The sequence below is a fragment of the Halichoerus grypus genome, chromosome 7 (genome assembly GCF_964656455.1).
Source record: "Halichoerus grypus chromosome 7, mHalGry1.hap1.1, whole genome shotgun sequence".
In the NCBI taxonomy this organism is placed as follows: Eukaryota; Metazoa; Chordata; class Mammalia; order Carnivora; family Phocidae; genus Halichoerus; species Halichoerus grypus.
In genome coordinates this window covers 55,677,942-55,698,663 of record NC_135718.1, presented here as the reverse complement: position 1 = coordinate 55,698,663, position 20,722 = coordinate 55,677,942, and the positions used below count along the sequence as shown (strand labels likewise).

General features: G+C 56.2%; 2 protein-coding genes across 2 annotated transcripts in view; one reads left to right on the top strand and one right to left on the bottom strand.

The window, feature by feature from the left end:
- HK1 (hexokinase 1) overlaps nucleotides 1-4,505 on the top strand; it is a 62,460-nt gene extending 57,955 nt beyond the window's left edge. Inside the window, exons 16-18 of the mRNA XM_036113802.2 lie at nucleotides 668-823; nucleotides 1,857-2,090; nucleotides 3,611-4,505. Of these exons, the coding sequence (XP_035969695.1) occupies nucleotides 668-823; nucleotides 1,857-2,090; nucleotides 3,611-3,755 (535 nt within the window). The 3' untranslated portion in view covers nucleotides 3,756-4,505. The remainder of the gene's footprint in view (nucleotides 1-667; nucleotides 824-1,856; nucleotides 2,091-3,610) is intronic.
- Nucleotides 4,506-5,082: 577 nt separating this feature from the next.
- Nucleotides 5,083-20,200, bottom strand: TACR2 (tachykinin receptor 2). The gene is made up of 5 exons (XM_036113803.2): nucleotides 19,197-20,200; nucleotides 14,641-14,835; nucleotides 10,981-11,134; nucleotides 9,502-9,698; nucleotides 5,083-6,608 (listed from the first exon to the last, which is right to left on the bottom strand). Exons 1-5 carry the CDS (start codon nucleotides 19,586-19,588, stop codon nucleotides 6,392-6,394), a joined length of 1,155 nt encoding a protein of 384 aa, XP_035969696.2. The 5' UTR covers nucleotides 19,589-20,200; the 3' UTR covers nucleotides 5,083-6,391.
- Nucleotides 20,201-20,722: the final 522 nt, after the last annotated feature.

Genomic DNA, 20,722 nt, shown 5'->3' with positions numbered 1-20,722 from the left:
GGCAGGAGTCAGAAGGCCCAGAACAGGTTGCCCTCCAGAGCACGGCAGCTGCCCGAACCCTCCAGCCTGGGTGGCTTCCTCCCCGTGCTGGGGGCTTGACCAGCACTCTGGGCTTTTTCAAAACCTTCCAGAAATCTAGTGGGAATTTTGCCCTCCTTGTCTTCTTGTCCCTTTAAGACTCAGACCGGTTGTTTGCTTATTATGCATATATTTATTGAGCATTTGACTGAGAGCCTAGCGCTGGGCTGTGCAGACCCTGGGCCTCAAAGCTGAGCAGGACACTGGTTCCAGTCTCCAGGCTTCTGCTGGAGAGGCAGCGTGCCTGTGGGCCTTGTGACGGGGAAGGGAGGATGTATGGGAGCCTGAGACAGGCAGATAGAACCCAGTCGGGGGGAGAAGGACAGGCCTCTTGGAGGAGAATTTTGAGCTGAGAGCCGGAGTGGGGTTCTGCTGGGCAATGGCAGGAGGGAGATGGCCCAGCAGTTAGATGTGAGTGCTGGTGATTTCGGTTCTGATCCTGGGGAGGGTTGAGGATCCCTTAGCCCTTCTGGCCTCCCTCTGCCTCTGCTGAGAGCACAGGGCTGGGTGTGCAGGCTGGTGATGCCCCCGCGGGGCTACTGGGAGACCAAAGGCTTCACGTAGACACCAGCCCCTGCTCTTGGTTCAGGTTTGAGAAGATGATTAGCGGTATGTACCTGGGTGAGATCGTCCGCAACATCTTGATCGACTTCACCAAGAAGGGGTTCCTCTTCCGAGGGCAGATCTCTGAGACACTGAAGACCCGGGGCATCTTTCAGACCAAATATCTTTCCCAGATTGAGAGGTGAGTGATGAGGGGCGTCCCTGCAGGTCTGTTAGAGGTCTGTGTGGCCAGGGGAGGTCGTGATGGGCGGGGAGGCACCTCACGGGACGTTGTCATTTGTGAGGGTGTTTCTTTTTTTTTTTTTTTTAAAGATTTTATTTATTTATTTGACAGAGAGAGACACAGCGAGAGAGGGAACACAAGCAGGGGGAGTGGGAGAGGGAGAAGCAGGCTTCCCGCGGAGCAGGGAGCCCGATGCGGGACTCCATCCCAGGACCCTGGGATCATGACCTGAGCCGAAGGCAGACGCTTAACGACTGAGCCACCCAGGCGCCCCTGTGAGGGTGTTTCTAACCCTCTGGAGTAGTAGGCCCTGAGCAGCTACATACTGAAATCATAGAATTTTATTATAAAAGATTTTCCTTTTCTTCATGCTTTATGTTGGAGCATTATGTATATTTGGAAGTCAGGTGTATGGACTCCATTTCAGGATAAAGGTGCATCACGGATACTTGTGTTGAAGGGCGCTGAGTCCACTAGAGCCAAGAGCCACAGGTCTAGTCCCACCTGCACTCATCTGAAAGGCAGCCTGGGATCGGGCTGTTTGGTCACCCAGGAAGTGTGCCCCACGGCAAGTGGCTTTGCCTTCCTCCCGTTTTCTTGTGTGCGGTGATCGCTTCCTCCCTGGGCAAAGGCCTTTGCGCTCTTCCTTGGTGAGCTGTGAGAGGAGGTGCGGGGTGCTCTGCCAAAGCAAAAGCCACCTTGTTTTTAGAATGGTCGTAAAAGCTGGGGCGCCTGGCTGGCTCAGCACGCAGCTCCTGATCTCAGGGTTGTGGGTTTGAGCCCCAGGCTGGGTGTAGAGGTTACTTGAAAAAAAATAACGTCTTTAAAAAGAAATAAATTAATACAAATAAATGTTGATTTGGAGGAAGGAAGCCCCCACAGCCCTACTCGTGGTAAGTACGGTGGTTTGCGGCTGGTCCCCCGGCGTCGGCTCCCAGGCTGCTCTGCAGGGCCCCGCTTCATCCAGCCTTCTGGCTTTTGTCCACTGCAGTGACCGGTTAGCGCTGCTCCAGGTGCGGGCCATCCTGCAGCAGCTGGGCCTGAACAGCACCTGTGACGATAGCATCCTGGTCAAGACCGTGTGCGGGGTGGTGTCCAAGAGGGCTGCGCAGCTGTGCGGTGCGGGCATGGCCGCCGTGGTGGACAAGATCCGCGAGAACAGAGGGCTGGACCACCTCAACGTGACTGTGGGCGTGGATGGAACACTCTACAAGCTTCATCCGCAGTGAGTGGGGCTTCCGCTTGGGTGGGCAGGGCGTCCTGGGCTGCTGAGGTCCCTTGATGGGTTATGGGACAGCAGGATGTGAGTCGCACCAGGAGAATTCCTCACCAGGACCCAGCTGACCCGAAGGCTGTGCGTTTAGGGCCTGGGCCTTCTCTGGGACCAGGTGATGAGCTGCTTCGAAGTTTAACTGAGATCCTTGGAGAGGAGTGGCTTCACTTGGTTCAGCTCACACCAGTGGCATAGATGTCCCTCTCCCCATTCCTCCTGGGGCCCCCTTAGGTCAGGCAGAGTCCGAGGGAAGGGCGACCGTGGCCTTACCCATCCACCTGGGTAGCTGCAGCCCGGCCAGGAGGCTGTGTCTGGTAAGTGGGGAGAGGGAGTGAAGGACGGAGGGAGGAGGACACCTTGTCTTGTTCACCTGCTAAATCAGTTTCTCAAGAGGCTTGCAAGGTAGGAAGAGGGATGGGGAGTGGGCTCCTTATGGTCAAGGGTCTGACACTCTGTGCTGAAGGAGGATATTCGGTCCCACCTGCCCTTTGATCGGCCACATATCCCAAAGCTTAGCCCTTATGAATAGAGTGACCCTATTATTTATTGTCTAAACTGGGGTGGTTTTGCCAGTGAAGAGACTGCACTAATAATTACACTGGGACCATCCCTGGTAAACTGGGCCATAATGTCACTTTCCTTAAAAGCAGCCTCACCCACATCAGCGTAGCCATTCGCTGCTTACCTCACGGCCATGGCTGTGGAGGGAGCCAACTGCCCTGTTCCATCTGCACCTGTCCCCCACCTCCGTAGCTGTCCTCTTCGTCACCTGGGGCAGCACACTGCCGTGGCTCAGAGCTAGGTTTTGGAGCCATACACGCTTATCTAATCCCCGCACCATCATTTGGAAGCTATGCTCAAGTGCTCAGCTGCCAAGTGTCCTCGTCCTCAGGGGCTGATGGCCACGGGCAGGACTGGAAGGTAGCATAGAAGGTGGGGGGCAGGCCCTAGCAGGGGTGCGACAGCGGGCAGGTGGTGTCACCTCCATTGCCCTGAGCTGCGTCAGCCTGGCCCTGTGTCCCCGTCAGCACACGGTGTGGGAACCTAGAGTCACCTGTCACTGAGAGATTCTCTCTCACTGGGGGCCTGCCGCTCTTGGCCTCGGAGGCCAGGTGTTGGGCCATGGCTGGTGATGGGCTGGGGATCTCAGGGGGCCAGGCCCTGGTACCCTTCTCGGTGTCTGGTCCCCCAGACGCCTCGGGCTTGGGGGATGAGTGTGTGTGTGCGTTATTCCTGCCCTCGTCCTGATAAGCCGTCCAGTCTCATCTGTTTGGATTCTCAGCTGTTTCTCCATGCTGAAAACTAGGGTCGTAGAATCGGCGGCAGATCCGGTGTCCCCGCAACCCTTCCCAAGAAGCCCCTCCCGTCTTGCTTGTCCCCTGTCGTTGGTCCTGAGGCGTCCTCGCGCGGGCCCAGAGTCTCTTCTCATCTTCTCCACTTACCCTCCTCCTCCGTGTGTTGTTCTTTCTCAGCTTCTCCAGAATCATGTACCAAACCGTGAAGGAACTGTCCCCAAAATGTAACGTGTCCTTCCTCCTGTCCGAAGACGGTAGCGGCAAGGGGGCTGCCCTCATCACGGCAGTGGGCGTCCGGCTCCGGGAAGAGACGAGCAGCTAAGGGTACCGGCCCCCCGGCCTGCTGCCCCTCCAGCACGTCTCTCTTCGGGCGGCCACCCCCGTCCCTCCCAGCGAGCTGGGCCGGGAGCCGCCGGCGCCAGAGCCCACCTCCGCCGCAGCGGGAGGGGCCGCAAGCCAACTACCGGCGCATAACGTAGGGTACAAAATAGAGCGTGTGCTGTTGATAATCTCTCCCCACTCCGGCCCCTCCTCGCCTGCCCTGCCACTCTGCATGATCCGATTTCAACCTGGTCGTCCGCTCCCCACGTGTGAAGTGTAGTGGCGCCCATTTCCAGTTTCTGCATTCGTCCGACAGAGTTATTTATTGGCCCAAGATGAAAAGTCACGCCATCTGACAGGCCTTAGGGGCCTCCGCAGCCCGTCCTTGGGGACCCATCCCCCGTGTGAAATGTATTATCACCAGCAGACACTGCCGGGACTCCTCCTCCCAGGGGCATCTTAGTGGCTTCCTCCCGTCCCAGCCCCCACTGCTGTCTGGCGTCCCGAGGTTCCCATCGAGACGTGTCCGTGCCACTGAATCGTGTGTCCGTGGAACTGGTCAGAGCCACGTTGTGACAGTCTTGCCTTCTGTCTGTCTTGGGGGTGGGGGGAGGTGGGCAGTTCTGTGGGAAAATGTCTTGTCTCCATTTGGGTAAAAGGAACGAAACCAACAAACAGTGCCCTCGTTGGAATTCCCCATTGCTTTTGTGAGCCACGTTGTATGACCTAGTAAACTTTGTACCAATTCAAAGACCCCGAGTGATGCTTGTTGGCCGGAGAAGGTGGGAGGCCATGCCCTGGGGATCCTGGGGGGTGGATGGAGAGTGCTTCAGCCCCCAGCCTTCATTTAGTAGCGTCACTTCTCTGTTCTCTGCAGTGTCACCGAGCTAGCCTCTGTCCTTGTTTTCCAGCACCCGCCTGGCCAGCTCCCTGCCGCAGCCCCAGGGTCTCAACCCCGCACCGTTAGGAAGGTAAAGCGGTGGAAGGCCTCTGGGCTCCCACAGACTGTTTGGGTTTAATGAGAGGACAGTGCACATTGGCTGTCCCCACCGCCATCCCCAAGTAGACCCCGCCCTTCATCACCGTCTGCCAACTCCAAGGGAACAGAGGGTGTAGACCCTGCTCTAACACGGATGACATCTTGCTGCAGCCCCGGGAGCAGGTTGCCTGCACGGTCCTCCTCTCCCCTTTTAAACGAATCCCTTCTGTAGGAAACCGCTCCTCACCTGACCCTTTCATCCCTGCCCCACCTCAACCCTGAGGCTGCTGATTCACCCCATGGCCCGCCAGTGGGTACCACATCAGCCCGCCTCTCGTGCCCTGGGTGGGTTAAGGCCGGAGCCCCTTTATCGGGCACCATGATCTCTGGGGGGATCACACCTAGCATTAAACTCTCTTGCTGTGCATTTTTTTTTTTTTTTTTAATTTTTAAAAGATTTTATTTATTTATTTGACAGAGAGAGACACAGCGAGAGAGGGAACACAAGCAGGGGGAGTGGGAGAGGGAGAGCAGGGAGCCCAATGCGGGGCTCGATCCCAGGACTCTGGGATCATGACCTGAGCGAAGGCAGACGCCCCTCTTGCCGTGCATTTATAGTGTCACGTGGTTCTTCTGGAGGGGCAAATGGGGCGCACAGGGTGAGGCGGCGGTCAGGGAGAAGGGTGTCCTTGCGGTGCACCGGACCAGGCCCAGAGCTCTCCAGGAGTCGAGATGCTTGGCGTTCCCTGCCCGCCCCCTGCCCGCTGCCGGAGTGAGCGTGACCCCCGCTGCTCGCGTCCTGGAGGTGTCCGCGTAACACAGCCGGCTTGGCGGGGATAAGAATCATGCCTGCTGGTTATTCAGCACTTGACACTAGTTTAGAGGCCTCACTTCAGTCTCCCTCCCAGCATCCCTGTGAGGCAGTTTTGTCACTGGGAGAAGAAGAGGCAGAGGGTAAGAGGGACTTGTCCGAGGCAACACAGCCGCGGCTCCTTTTGACTCTTACCCACGGTGTGCACTGAGCTGGGTCTGAGTTAGATGCCGAAGCACAGAAGCCCCGGGTCGACTCACAGGTGATGGGCTTTGCAAAATAAGAAGTTCCCTCCCTGGGTCTTTAGCCTGATAATAAATCAGTACCATGGTTGGGTGCTGTCCCTGGGTGTGTTCTGTTTGGTCTAACCAATATTTATAAAAATGTGAGCCAAATGGAACAAGTCTGGAAGTCTCACAAATTTGGATTTCTGGCGTGTCTTGAAAGATCCGTAAGATCTGACAATGGTGGGCGCCCATTACCTCATGACATTTGTCCAGAGCTGGTCAGCTGCTGTCCCCTTTGGATGAGTACGCCCTCCTCTTCCCCCCATTGCCTGTTACCCCAACGCTGGAAGGCACTCATCAGGTTGTATGCCCCAGGAAGCCATCCCTGCTTGTGACTCCTGGATGAGATAAGTGTTAGCTCACACTCTCTTCTTGGACTCTTGTTGCTGTGAAGCCCTGTCAGAGGGGCAGCTGGGCCGTCTTAGAGTTAGCATCCACTTGCAGAGCTCCTGGCCCCATCTTGTTTTTCCATTGATGTACTGAAGCCTGGGGCATGGGTCAAACTTCTAGATCTGGACCTCTCAACTGGCTACTTCTCCAAGGGTGCCAGGCACAAGGCTTCAGGGTTCAGTAGGTACCCCATCTTGGGGACTCCTGGCCTGCCCATTGGTAGCCTGAGAGGGGGCAGTATCCCCAGCCATGAAAGAAGTCTCTTTAGTGTGACACCTGTTGACCCTCCTAGAAAGGGATGGAGTGTGAGTCAGCTCAATCTTATCTTCCTCAGTCGGTGTGACCCACGGGCAGCAACGGAAAGCAAGCCGGAATCCAGAGCGAAACCTAGGAGACGGAGGGTCACCTTGAGCAGAGGGGTGAGGGGGACAGTCCGGGAACTGCCCCCACCTCCAGGAGCTGATCTCCCCTCCAAAGAAAGTCGTCCTCTTACCCCTGTCTGTCATTGTTCACTGTTCCTGAGTGGATTTGAGTTTTGGAAATGCCCAGAAGGAATCTGGAGCTAAATCTAGTGATTGAAGTGGGTGATTAAGCCTAATTAGACCATTTGTTATTACAGACAGAAAGAAACCAAATACAACTAAAGAAATAACAGATTTTCTTGTTTGGCTTGTTAACTGGCTTCTAAAGGAATATTCTAGAGGAGTCTTAAGAAGTTTGGGCTTTGGCAGTATTGGGCAGAGTAAGGATGCTCTCCCAAGGGGGGCTGCTCTGAAAGAAGTCATGCACAGAGAACTACTACATTTTGGTATATTTGCTTAAAAAGTAGCTCTCCCCATGGCCGGACTAAAGGTAAATTAGAAGGGGAAGCAGACGGCAGTGGAGGAAATGGGCTGCGAGAAAGAGAACACTGGCCTGTCCGAGAGGAGCAGAGATCAAGGGGACCCTGGGTGACAGCCGCTTGTCTGTTCCCAGGAGACGCAGGGTGCCACGTTCCAGAAGAGCAGGCCTGACTTCGGTTCCTCACCTTGCAGCTCTACAATATTCCATGGTGTGGCCCCCAACAAACGCCTCTCCTGTGGGAGCTTCATGGCCTCTGCCCCTCCCGCTCACACTCAGCATGTCCCCCCCCCCCCCCCCCCACTCACCAGCATCCCCATCTCAGTTCCTGACAACTGGCAACTCTGTCCTTCCAGCTGCTCAGGCCTGGAACCTTCGAGTCAGCCTTGACTTCTCACACATGCCACCTCCTCTCCGTCAGGTTCTATTGGCTCTACCTTAGTAATAGTCCGACTCTGACCACATCTCTCCCCCGTCTGAACCCCCTCCCCACCTCTCATCGTCATCCTTGCAACAGCCTCCCCACCCCCCTGCTTCTCTGCTTGCCCCGCCGCTGTGGTCCAGTGCTGACACACGGCCAGATGGATTCTTTTAAAAGGGAAGTCAGCGTAGGTGTCTCCCAACTCAGAGCTCCACTGGACTCCTCGTGGCAGAGTCCTGGCCCAAGGCCTTACCTTGACCGCAGGGCCCTTGCCTTGGCTGTTCCCTCTGCTTGGAGCCTTTCCCCGCACAGCTGCAGGGCCCATTCAATCATCTTTGCTCAAAAGAATCCTCAATAAGGCCAAACCTGGCCATGCTATAAAATTGCTCCCCCTGTGCCCACTCCTCCCCCTGGCACTTCTGGTCCTCCCATCCCCAGCTCTGGTTTTCCTTTTTTCTGTAGAACTTACCACCTAATACACTATGTGATTCATCCACTCCTTACGCTTGCTTATTGTCTGTCTCCCCACTAGAATGTCAGCTCCCCAAGGAAAGAAACCATTGCTTTTGTTCACTGGGGTATCCCAGGGGCTTGGAACAGCGCCGGGTGCACAGAGTCACTTGTGAACAGGTTCTGAATGAATGAAGCCTCCTGCCAGGAGCATCAGTCCTGCTTTAGAGCTAAAGTCACCAACTACTGAAGATTCTGAGGTTATTTCAGAAATGAGTAGAGCCTCAGGGACTGTGTCACTGGGTAATGGGAGAGTGACCATTGCACACACATGGAGTGCTGGGGGCCCCTCCCTGATTATGACAGTTCCTGAGTCCAAGTTCTCCTAGAAGCTGCATCAAGAGAAAGGTGTGATGTGGGGCCAAGGTTACAGGCCTTGGAGATCTATGGTATTCTGGCTCCACTGCTTGCTGTATGAGTTTAGGAGTCTTCCTTTCTGGGGTCAGTTTCCTCATCTGTAAAATGGGGATGACACCTCCCTTCCTCCTATCATCTACTTCTTACCTCTCAGGAGACAATGGAGGGTTCTGGCACCCATTAAACACTCGGAAAAAAAAAAAAATCACAGTTCTCTCACTTCCTCCTGGCCTGCCCCAGGTGGCTGGGATATCTGGGCAACAAGGACCCTAATGGCATCATGAGTGGCCTGGACACGTGGGCAGGCAGGTGATAAAAGGCATGAACACGGAGGCCCACGGCCAACCTTACCCACATGGCTGTCTTGTAGAGACCAGGACTCTGTTCACCTCTCGTCTCCTCTTACCTGACCCCCCTTTCAGGGTTTTCTGAGGCCTTCCACCTCTCCAGGTGCCCCAGAGCAAACGCCAGCCCCTCTGGGGGACTCTGATTCGCCAGAAGTATGGGGTGGGGCAACCAGGTGTGTCTGAGGGAGGAGTGAGAACTTGGTTCCTTCCTCCCTGGCTGTCTCTGCCAAGGTCACTCCTCAGCGGCCCCAGAAATCCCCCCTGGCGGCAGGAAATGCCCTCTGATCTCCCCAGGGAGCAGCCTGCTCCCTCTCCAGTCTTGGCCCTGGGCCCCCCAGCTGAGTGCTTCATACTGCTGGGGTTGGAGCGGTTCACCTGGCTCAAGGAAACGTCTCATTACGGGAAGCTCTTAAAAATGTTGCGACAGAGGACATCCCGCCCTCCTTTACTGGCTCCTTCCTTTCTCCCTCTCTGTCCGCCCTGCGGCCTCTCTCTGACTCTCCTCCTCCCTCCACCTCTCTGTCCCTCCCTTCTCTCTTCTCCTGGTCCCAGATGTAGCCCCTGAAGAGAGAGCAGGAGCAGATGGACGGGGAGAACTGTGGCCTGGGCAACAGGACAAGGGTTTGGGGAGGAGGAGGGGCTCAAGCCAGGCCGCGGCCAGAGGCCTGCCTTGAGGACTGTGCTGTGGGCTCAGTGTGAGGACAGCAATCCCGTGCGGGGGTGGGAGGCACAGGCTCACGCTGTGCAGGGGCCAAGCCAAGGGTTCCTGAGGGCTGAGGAGAGGGGGGCTGGGATGAAGGCTCACCTGTGGTTGAGGCAGCAGTAGATGATGGGATTGTACATGGTGGAGCTCATGGCCAGCCAGAAGAGCGCCAGGTACACCTGCTGGATGAACTTGTGGTAGTAGATGTCCTCCTGGAAGCTGCCCAGGATGAAGTAGAAGTGGTAGGGCAGCCAGCAGATGGCAAACGTCACCACCACCAGCACCATGGTCTTCACGAACTGGACCGGGAGAGGCTCAGGTCACACCTCAGCCTGGAAGCACCACACCCCAATCCTCCAAGGGTGGTGGCAGGGCACCCCTCATGGAAGCCCTCAGTCCCTTGGAGCATAAGCAGCCTTGACTGCTGGGCCTTGCACCTCTGCCCACACTGCTCACACTCTTTCGAGTCCTCACTCCTTGAAGCCCCGCTCGGAGGCCACCTCATCTAGCCGGTGTCCCAGACCCCTTCCTTCAGAGCAGCTCCCCTCCCTGGAGAGCGGGTGAGCTCCTGACCCCATCCTTGGGGGATCCCCTATGCTAACTATGGGTTCTCAGGTGCCCCTCTCCCTGGGATCTGTGTCTGCCATAGCCCTTCTATCCACAGGTAGTGAGACTCTAGTCGGGCATCCCAGCCTCTGCCCAGGAGCCAGCTCCCTGATCTTCCCCCCTCAAGCCTGGTCTCTGCAGGCCCTCCTAAACTGGCCCAGTACCCCACGAGGAATGGAGGGCAAGCCAGCGATGGCAAGTGGAGACCAGCTCTTCACGAGGAGGGACACTCAGACAGTGTCCCGTATCTGACTACCTCCCTGAATTGTCCTATGAAAAATGCCCAATAGTAGACCTGAAGCCAAGACAGTGACCTGATACATGATGGGATTAACCATTCCCTTCCCTGGACGCCTAACAGGAAGGGGCACGGCAAAGATAAGCTTTGACTAGGGGACGGTGGAGGAGGTCTGAATCATAGAATGCTGTATCAGGACCTTGGGGGGCCCTGAATGGCGGGGAGGAGGGGGACACTGGCACTTGGGTTGGAAATTGAAGGCAGACTGGGTGCTGCTGGACTCCAATCCAGCCTCCGTGATCTCGGATTGGAGGTCTGCAGTTCCAGCATTTGAGAATTCTCTTGTGATTCTAAACAGGAGCCTCCCGTCGTAGTTCTGTGGGGCTTCTTAAATTCAACACTACGATTACTCAGAAAGTCTAAGATTTTGAGAGTCAATCATTCTAAGATTCTTGGGGGTATCTGAAATTCTTTGGGGCTTTAGGATTCTCTGATTCTCAAAACATTCTGGGGGAGTTCCTTTAACTTCGCATTTGGCCAAGGGCCAAAGGCAACTCTGTCGTCTTAGGAAGAATGAACTCGGACTCTGGTCAGGAACTTGGGACAAGTGCAAGTTAGGGCGGATCCGGTCCTCAACGGCGCCGCCGTAGGGGCGGGCTTCGAGCCCGGAAGGGCGGGGCCCCGGGGCGGGGCCCGAGCCGACCCCGCCCCCGCAGAGCCCCGCCCCCGGCGCCCACCTTCCTCTTGGCCCGCAGGTGGCGCGGGTTGGCGCAGTGCACCTGGTGCCTGGGAACCTCGCGTCTCCAGAGCGTGAGGCCGATGACACTGTAGGCGAGGAGCATCACCACGAGAGGCAGCACGTAGATGAGGGCGATCACCACGAGGTGGTACCTGGAGGGAAAGCCAAGGGCCTGGGCACGGGACGGCCCGGGAGCGACTTCGGCATCCGCCAGCCCTCAGTCCCCCTGGCCCGCGCGCGCCCCTGAGCCAGCTCCGGCCGGCCACCCCGGGCCACCTCCCAAGGCCTTGATTTAACTTTAAGAAAAAAAAAAAGGACAACATTGGCTAGCATATATGCCCAAAGAGGGCTTTCCCTGCTGCAAAAGGGATACCCGCTTTATCTCTGCGATCCTCCAGGTGATAGACAAACGCTACCAAAAAAGGAAATAAATAGAAAGGAAAAAGTTAACCAAATAATACATTTCTTTAACATTTAAAATGCCATTAAACACAAAGGAGGAAGTAAAATTACTAATTCCATTCTCACCAATAGTCACAATTGGGATATTTTCTTCCTGAGTCATATGTGTGTATATGATATATCTACGTACATATGCATTAGACAGATTACATATATATATAGTCTAGCTGCGTCTGTCTGTCTGGAGAGGTAGATTTTCAGGAGCTGATACGGTTCCATCCTGCCCCGACATCCCTATCAGGGAACAGGCCAGTGGCAACAGTACCACACTGTACAAGATACTGATCATCTCTTCCTGCCCATCAGCGTTTGGTTGGGAACGCGGCTCACGTCAGCAGGCTTTCTCTCACCCCACCTTTGAGCAAGCGGCCCAGAACACACTGATGGTTACTCATCTAATCCCTGTGGAGGACACCCTGGGCTGTGTGGAGCAGTTTCTTCTCCTTTTGGAAAGATGATGTAAAGGAGATGTGTGCTGCCCATTCTACTATCTGAGTGACGCTGCAGCTCTTCTCCGACAGGGCCCAGGTGGGGGCACCTCGGGAATGGGCCCGAGACCCGTGGCCCTGGCACATGACCTTTTTCTAGGAGGGCTGAAGTGTTCCCAAGGCCCCCACCCTCATGACCTGTGGGCCAGCCTTGCTGGGCTCCTTTTCGAGAGGTGCTGCCACCCAGAGGGGGGGAGCAGGTGGCTCCAGCAAATGTCTTCCCTAAAGCCTGTGTTTAGAATTCTGCTTGCTCGTTCTTTGAGCAAATATGCTAATTACAAAAGGTTTGGGGGAGACGGGTGCTCCTAGACCCCGGGATCCTCATCCTAGACCCCTGTGTGGTGCAGGTAAGGGCAGGGGGGAACAGCGAATGCCAGGCCCCTCTCACTTTACCTTCATGTAAGGTCACAGAGTGTCTGAGCTAGATAGACCTTGAGGGTCAGCAGGGCTACCTGCCTCAGTGTCTGGAGGGGGAAACTGAGGTTCAGAGAGGTGCAGAAATTCTGTGACATATGAAATAGCTCTAGAGATTTAATCAACACTCAGACGATTTCCCTACCACTGAAGGCCAGCTCTGTGAAGTCAGAACTGAGTTTTTGTTCAGACTCTCACTTCAAAGTGTGACCTCGGGCAAGTCTGACCTCTCCCCCGGTCTCAGTTTCCCCTTTTGTAAAACGAGGAGGTAATCCCTAAGATCCTTCCCAAGTATGAGTGACATCTCAATTTTGCCTCATTCTTTCCTTGGGACACGGTTCAGGATAGGAGTTCACTCTGGGCTAGGTTCCTATGCTGAAGGGAGCTCCAAGGAGCCCTGGGGATCATCTGGGGTCCACCAAAAATCAGGACTGCCTCCTCTCAGAGCCTGGGCTTTTTAAATGTATTTTGATTTTGGAGGGTCTATGCGCATTTTCCTGGATGCGGCATCTGTAATTTCATCGGATGCCTACACACCCAGGATGGGAGCCTGTGAGGATGCAGCCCCCAATTTAAATCTCAGTTCTTCCACCAAGAACAAATAACACATTTGCACACATAAACCAGGCTTTCCCCAAATCCTCGTAGAATTCTAGGTAACACCAAAGCATCGCCTTCCTAGCTCACGTCTGCCCTCCTGTTTTCCCTTGGTGCCTGAATCAGGGTTGGAAGTCACCATCCCCACAGAGCCGGTGCGGGGTCCCCAGAGTTATTACTGGTCCCCCTCTCAGGGAGAAAGGCCTGTAGTAAGGTGGAGAAACACTGCCCCCCAGTGGTCAGTCCACGAAATAGTCTGCTCTCCACCCCTCCCCGAGCCTTCCCTACATGGACACTGGCCTTGGAGCCGCGAGACCTTCGGAGCAGGGTGGGGTGCAGAGGGAGGGCAGAGACCGTAGGCAGGGCCCGCCCTCAAAACTCATCAGTCTCCGGGACCGGGCTTCTCAGGCTTCTTCCCTAGCACTGAAGGCCACGGCGAGGCCCCCTTCTGGCCGGTGCTCGGGGCAGATGGAGCCGGTGTGGGGGTGGACGTTGGGGGGAGGGGTGTTTAAGGAGGCGGGCCGGGGGCGGGGGCTGTGTTGCCATGGTGACCTGGCAGCCCTGCGCGCAAAGCAGGCACCTCCTCCTGCCTCGGGCCGCTGGGCGTCTGCGGAACGAAATCGGCCCCCTCCAGGTTTGCTCTCCTTTGTCCGCGGCTTAAACTACCGCATATGGGTGCCCGTTCTGGGCCAGGCGCGGCGCTAACGGCTCACAGACGGGTCTCACGCGTGCTCACAGCAACCCCCCGGCAAGTGCTCTAACTAATCCCCACCCGGGAGAGGAGCCAAAGGGTCTAGGAAGGGTCCTCCAGGCTGCAGGAGACAGAGCAGGACTCCCTCCCAACTGCTGCCTCCCAAGCCTCAACCAATTCTTTACCCTCTGCTAAACGACCAAGCCGCGCATGGGGATCCGGAAGCCAGCACGTAGCAAACCGAGGCCCGGAAAGGAAAAGGACTTACCCAGGGTCGCACAGTGGCTGGCCCATGTCTGAGTTCTTCTGCCTGGTCCCCCGGCCCACGGCGCCCACTCAGCTTGAGGCAGGCAAAACATCCTAGGCTCTGTCACCTGCCCTTTCCACCTCAATACCCTGACCCTCTGTGGCAGGAGCATGTACAATGCCCTCCCCCCAAACGCCCCCCCCCCCACATTTCCACACACCTGTGTGCACACACTTCCATGAACATGGCCCGGGACTCACACACACACACACACACACACACACACACACACGCACATAGACATAAATGGGGGCAGCCTGGCCGCACAGTAGCGCCCTCTGCATCTCCTCATCTAAGGACATACCCATCCTGATCTGAGTCCCCGGGTGGCGCGGAAGTGGGGCCCTCTGAAGCGGCACTGCCCAGATTTAAGCCCTGGCGTTACCGTAACCTACCAGCTGTGGGACCTTGGGCGTATTACTTAGTTTCTAGTCTCTGGTTTCCTCATCTGAGAATGGGAATGCTAAGACATGCACGCCCCATAGCGTTAGGAGAATTGAATGGCTTCATGTGTGTAAAGCCTCTTTGGAAGTGCTAAGTGTCCCTTGGTATATACACGGACTCACGTAATCCCAAACACCCTCGCAGATGCACGTGCACACCCGTGTGCAGACGCACAAGCACGGACATTCTCAGGTGTGTGCACCTGCACACACACGTGTGCACACACACTCATGCCCCGCACCCCCCAGGCCTTACAAAAGGAGCATCTTGCTGCCGTTGTCTTCGGGCCAGACCACCGCACACTTGGTGGCGCCCTGGTCCGTGGTGACGGCGGCGTAGAAGCACTGGGGGAAGGCGAGGGCCAGGGCCAGCAGCCAGATGCCCACAATCACCGCTCTGGTGTGGGGGGCCGAGAGCCGCGGCCGGAAGGGGTGGACGATGGCCACGTACCTGTGAGCAGAGGGCTGTGTGAGCGGGGGCACCCTCCCATCAGAGCAACCCCCATCCCCTTCTCCCCCACCCTGTCGCCCCATACCCCCCCCACACCCCTCCACCGCTGCTGGGGACCCGCAGAGAGCCACCTGGGCTGGTGACTCTCCCACGGCCGCACAGCACTCTAGCGCCCGAAACCCCAGCGCAGGCCCCCCCTCACCACCTCCGTCTGACACGAGGGAGTGGCGTGGCCACACTGGAAGTCCACTCAGGACATCTGCCTGAAGCTCAGCCCAGCCGAGCCCCTGGGCCTCTGCCGGCCCCTCTTCTGCTCAGAGACCTTAGCAGAACCTGACAGTCTCCCGGACAGAGCCCAAACCAGCACTGCCCCCCGGCTTTCTGCAGTGGTGGAAACGCTTTCTATATGCCCTGTCCTGTCCAGGAGCCACCAACCACACAGGGCTGTGAACACTGGAAGCATGGCTAATACGACTGAGGAACTGCATTTTCAATTTTAATTAATTTAAATGTAAATAGGCCCATACGGCTCTAGTTACATTATCAGACAGAGCAGGTCTAAACCTTTTAACGCAGCATTCAAGGCCCTCTGCACATGGCCAACGCACTTTCCAGCCCCCTGTGTCACTGCTTCCCGCACCTTCCCTGGCTCTCTCTGGTCAAGGAACAGCCCTGCCTGTGCGACCGACCCTCTGTGGGGGCATTTCTTTCCCCTCAGCCTGGAATTTCTCCCTCCATTCTGGATTCGTTAGAGTCCAAGTGAAAGGCCACCTCTTCCAAGAAGTTGGCCAGAAGCAGCTTGTCTCCTCAGCCCCCGCCTCTCTCCGGGGAACCCGCGGGGGTTTGGGCTGCTGTTTGGCACCCCGTGCCTGGTGGCCGCGTACCCCAGGCAACGGTTGGTCTCTCCATTTCCCGCACCAGCAGACTGAGGCTTGGGAGAGACAGCGCGAGCTCTGAACAACACTGTGTAGCTCCCTCTGCCCCCAGGACGCCCGAAGACACTGTGGGAGTGTCCTGCAGCCTGGTGGGGCTGAGGCCGCATGGGTCAGGGCCCCGACCGAGCGGCGACGGAGAGCTGGGGCTAGCTGCCTCCTTCCGAGGTCAAAGGATCCAAAGAGCTCCATCCACCAGCGACACAGGCCCCCTCCTCGGCCCCCATACGGCTTCTACTGTGCTGTACCACCCGGGGCTTTGGTTGTCGCCTCGGAAGAAGGAGGGTCTGGGACTAGATTGGGGGCTCTCTTTGGGTCATGGACCTGTTGCTGGCCATCTGGTGGAGCCCCTGGGCCCTCCTCAGAATATGGTTTTTACAGGAATAAATTACACAAGCTTAGAAAGACAACCAGTTATGCCGAAATACAGTTACCAAAATATGAAATAAGGGCGCCTGGGTGGCTCAGGAGGTTAAGCGTCTCACTCTTGGTTTCGGCTCCGGTCATGATCTCAGGGTCGTGAGATCGAGCCTCATGTGGGGGCTCTGTGCTCAGGGCGGAGTCAGCTCCAGATTCTCTCTCCCTCTCCCTCCCGCTCACTCTCTTTCAAATAATTAAAAATCTTTATATATATATTTATATTTGGGGCATAGCAATACACACACTTATTTATCGACCCGCTAATAAGATCTAGCAGCAGGTCTGGAACCCACGGTAATTTTTAAGTAGTGATGGCTGTCGGCGATACTTGGAGATTTCTGCACAGCAGAGGTACCTGTGATTTCTGTCGGTGACGTCGTCCTGGGCACCACTGGAGTCCCAGCAAAACGTGGTGTGCTGTCTCCATTTGTAACTGTGATTTTTCACCCTCACAGAAGCTCATGACCCCCGGGATTTCTGTGCACAGTTTGTGGTCACAGGTAACGTGCGTCTGGGCTAGATGATTGTTGACCCCCTCCCTCATCTCCCCGAGACACTGACCTTCTCCCATTACTGTGGCTGGGCCCTGGGCCAGCTCCACCCCTCGGCAGCCTGGACGCCGGCTGAGGGTCTCAGCGGGACAAGAGGAGAGGCCACTTTGTTCAGTGGCCCCGTCCCCACAGATGAGGCAGGTGACTAGCGGGTCAACTTGGGGGCTTGGACTCCCTTGCTATTCTAGGAGGTGGGGTGGGAAAGAGGAGAGCTTTTCTTCTTACCCCATTAGCGGAGGGGCAGGTCTGGGACTTTGGATTCATACGGATCTGAATTTGAATCCTGGGGCGCCTGGGTGGCTCAGTCGTTAAGCGTCTGCCTTCGGCTCAGGTCATGGTCCCAGGGTCCTGGGATCGAGCCCCGCATCGGGCTCCCTGCTCAGCGGGAAGCCTGCTTCTCCCTCTCCCACTCCCCCTGTTTGTGTTCCCCCTCTCGCTGCGTCTCTCTCTGTCAAATAAATAAATAAAATCTTAAAAAAAAAACATTTAAATTTGAATCCTGACTTCGCTACATTCCAACAGCAGAGTCTTGAGCAAACAACCTAAGCCCCTTGAGCTTCTCTTTCCTCTTCTGTAAAGTGGGCCGACAGTCATTTGTGCCCCTATGGTTGGTTGGCCCGGTAAGGCAGTGAGATGCTTGAGAAGTGCCTGCAGGCTGTGGGGGATTAGGATTTGAAACACAGTTAGTCCCATGTATTTATTTCCTTTAAATCCACCGGAAGTGGCTTTGGTCCTGGATGACCCCTGGGCCTTCCTCTCTGGGATTGATCCGAACCTTGAGACAAGGCCAGGACAACAGGATGAGCTTGCCCTGCACAGGGGAGTTCACATCTCGGTGCTTGGGGCACAAGGGGGTGCTGACTCTGTGCGCCCTGAGTTTTTCCACAGTGTCTCTGTGAGGACCGCCCTCCTTGGGGCTCTTCACACACACCGGGCATGATCCTGCCACGGGCTTTTACTGCCTCGGTGCCCGCTCCCTGGAATGTTCTTCCCCAGAGCTAATGGGGTCCACTCTCTCTCTCCCCTCCTCCTTCCATCTTTGCTGCAAACCCACCCGGCAGAAGGGCCGATCCCACTCCCTGTCTAGCCCTACAACCTGCCTGGCCCCTTGCCCCTCCCTGATATCTTCCCACAGCACTCATGACCTCAAAATGCAGCATACCATTTCTTCATGTGTTTATTATTTAAATTCTCAGCAGGGCAAGCGTCTTTATCTGTTTTTCTCCCCCTTGCCCAGAACAGCGTCTGTACACAGGGGCGTGGAGCATCGGAATGAAGAAATGAATGGATGAGTTCTCACTATTGCCGCCCTGATCTCTGAGCACCGTCCTCTCTCATGTGGATTGTCACTCGGCAGCCTCCTACCTGGTCTCCTGGCTCCCACCCTGTCCTCTCAAGTCCATATGCCCCCCACCTCCCCCTTTAAAATGGAAGTTCCATGAGGCCTGATTTCAAGGACTATTTTTCCCACTGGTATATATTCCCCAGTGCTTGAAACAGAGGTTCTGGGCCCCTGGCCCTGCCCCTGACTTACTAGAAATCCTGCTTGTCTCGAGCCTCAGTTGCCCCGGGTATGAAATCAGAAGCGTTGCCTAGACAAATGGTTTTCGAACTTTTCATTTTTAACCAGTAGAAATACAGTTCTCAAATGAAATCTTCAGGAAAACTCCATAGAAATACAGCCCAGAGCAGAGAAGCCAGCTGCTAGGTGTTGTTGGGCAACTGAGTGGGGATGGAGACTGGGGGGGAGGGGGACAGTGGGGACAGCAGGGCTCGTGCCGCCTCAAACCATTCTGACAAGGGGTCTGTGTCTCTGAGGGTCCCAGGCCCGTTCCATCTCCCACACGCACCTGATGTCTTTCTGTGTCCCTTTTCGTTTGCTATCTGTCTAAACCAGACTCCCCCAGGGTCACACAGTCCCCTTCTGAGTCCAAACTGTGCCCTGCCTGCCCTAACCAGCTTCAAAAGGACAGCAGATGGCTCCACTCTGATCCCTCAGCCCCCTGAGAACAGCGTCGGGAAGATAATTGGACCCATTATAATTGTACGGTAACTGCATGCAGTATTAAATTCCTCCCCCCCATATCATCTATCGAGGAATAGGAAAACAATATAAGCAATTTCCTTGTAATAAAAGAAAGAAAAGAAGAAAAGAGAAAAAGATCAACTCCAGAGAAGAACATTCCAGAAGGTCTCCAAACACAGCCGTTCTCTCCCTCCAGCCTTGACCAACCGTCTAGTGCCAAGTTCTCCTTATGTGTAACCTTAACTTGGCCTGCTTTGGTTCCAGAGCCCCCCGGTCTTCCAGAGGCTGACTTTTGGATTACAATCCGGCCGGGAGGCAGTTCCCTGAGATCTGCCCTTAACTTGCTGTGTGATCGCAGGCACATCGCCAGCCCTGTCTGAGCCCCAACACAGTGAAGCCGTTTCCCCCGACCCCCCACAGCCCCCCTCTTGCCTGTCAATGGCGATGGCGGTCATGGAGTAGATGCTGACGAACGTGGCCGTGATGGGGAAGAGGTTCTGGAAGTAGCAGAAGGCACGGCCGAAGTACCAGATGTTGTGGCTCGCGTAGACGAAATTGAAGGCGGCGTTGAAGGCGGCCATGCAGAGGTCAGCCAGGGCCAGGTTGACAATGAAGTAGTTGGTGACTGTGCGCATTCTCTGATGGGCCAGGATGATCCAGATGACCGTGGCATTGCCCATCACGGCCACCAACACCAGGGCCAGGTAGGCGGTGGCCCACAGGGCCAGCTGCCAGCCGGGCATGGAGAAGGCCGTGATGCCCGTGCTGTTGCTCTCAAGGCTGGACGAGGTGTTGGCGTCCGTCACAACAGCACGGGCCCCCATGGCCGCCTCCGGGGCTGGGACACGTGGCCTGACTCCTCGCTCCTCCGGAGCCCTGGTGCCCTGCCCGGATGTGCTATAGAAAAGAAATCCTCCTGGGGGCAGGAGTATGTGGGGGACAGAGGAGTGGGTGCAAAGCCAGGCACTCAGGGGAGACAGGGGGTCACTCCGAAGTCTCAAGTGAAGATGAGGTGGGCTGTGCAGAGCGCCGGGTCCAGAGCCGTTCGCCCTTCAGATTCCCATGTCCTGGCCAGACTTCTCAAATGTCCCATGGAAATCTAGAATCCAAGACACAGTTTCAGAGCAGGAAACATCCTTGCCAATCATCAGTCAACCACTTTCCTGCAGAAACGAAGAACAGATTCCAAGAGGGGACGTGCCCAGCCCAGGTCACTCGGTAAGTGGGTGACAAGCCAGGACTCAAACCCAGGTCCCTCCCTCCATTCTGGAAACGTTCTGGATCAGATGAACCCACAGCAGCAGCCTTTGGATTCCACGGGTCAACGGCTCAGCGGGCTTCGCTCCAGGCTTGGGGTGCAGGCTGGGCTGTGGTCTGGGACAGGCTCACCATTCTGCCAACTGCCAGCCCTTGGAGCCACGGCCTTCCCTGCTGCTCCCCCAGGCGGGGTGGTGAGGGCCTTGGCAGAAGTGCTGCTTGCTCATGAGGTTCAGCTCTAGCTCCCGCCCCTCGTCCCACCCCCTACTTGGACGGCCCAGCCTTGCCTCTCTCGAGAAAAGGTTTCGGACTGGGTGCCAGGGCAGGAGAGACCCAGGGGAAAGAGGAGGTGGCGGGGGAGGGGGGCTGGCATGGGGCACCGTCCTGGGGTGTGGGGGTGGTGTTTACACTCGGCCAGCACGGGCCAGGGGCTACACCTAGAAAGTGATCAGGAGCACACGCTTGGGAGCCGGGCTGGGTTTGTGACTGCCTGGGTGACTCCAGGCATGCCTCTTAAGGTTATTGCCCTTTGGCTTTGTCATCTGAACAAAGATAGGACACATCAGGGGCACATCTCATGGTGTGCCTGTGAGTTTTAAATGAGATAATGCACACAGAGTCTAGTTAGCACGGGGGCTGGCACGGAAAAAGCACAACAGGGAGTTGTAGTCTCAGAGGGCCCCCCCGACCCCAGATGAGAC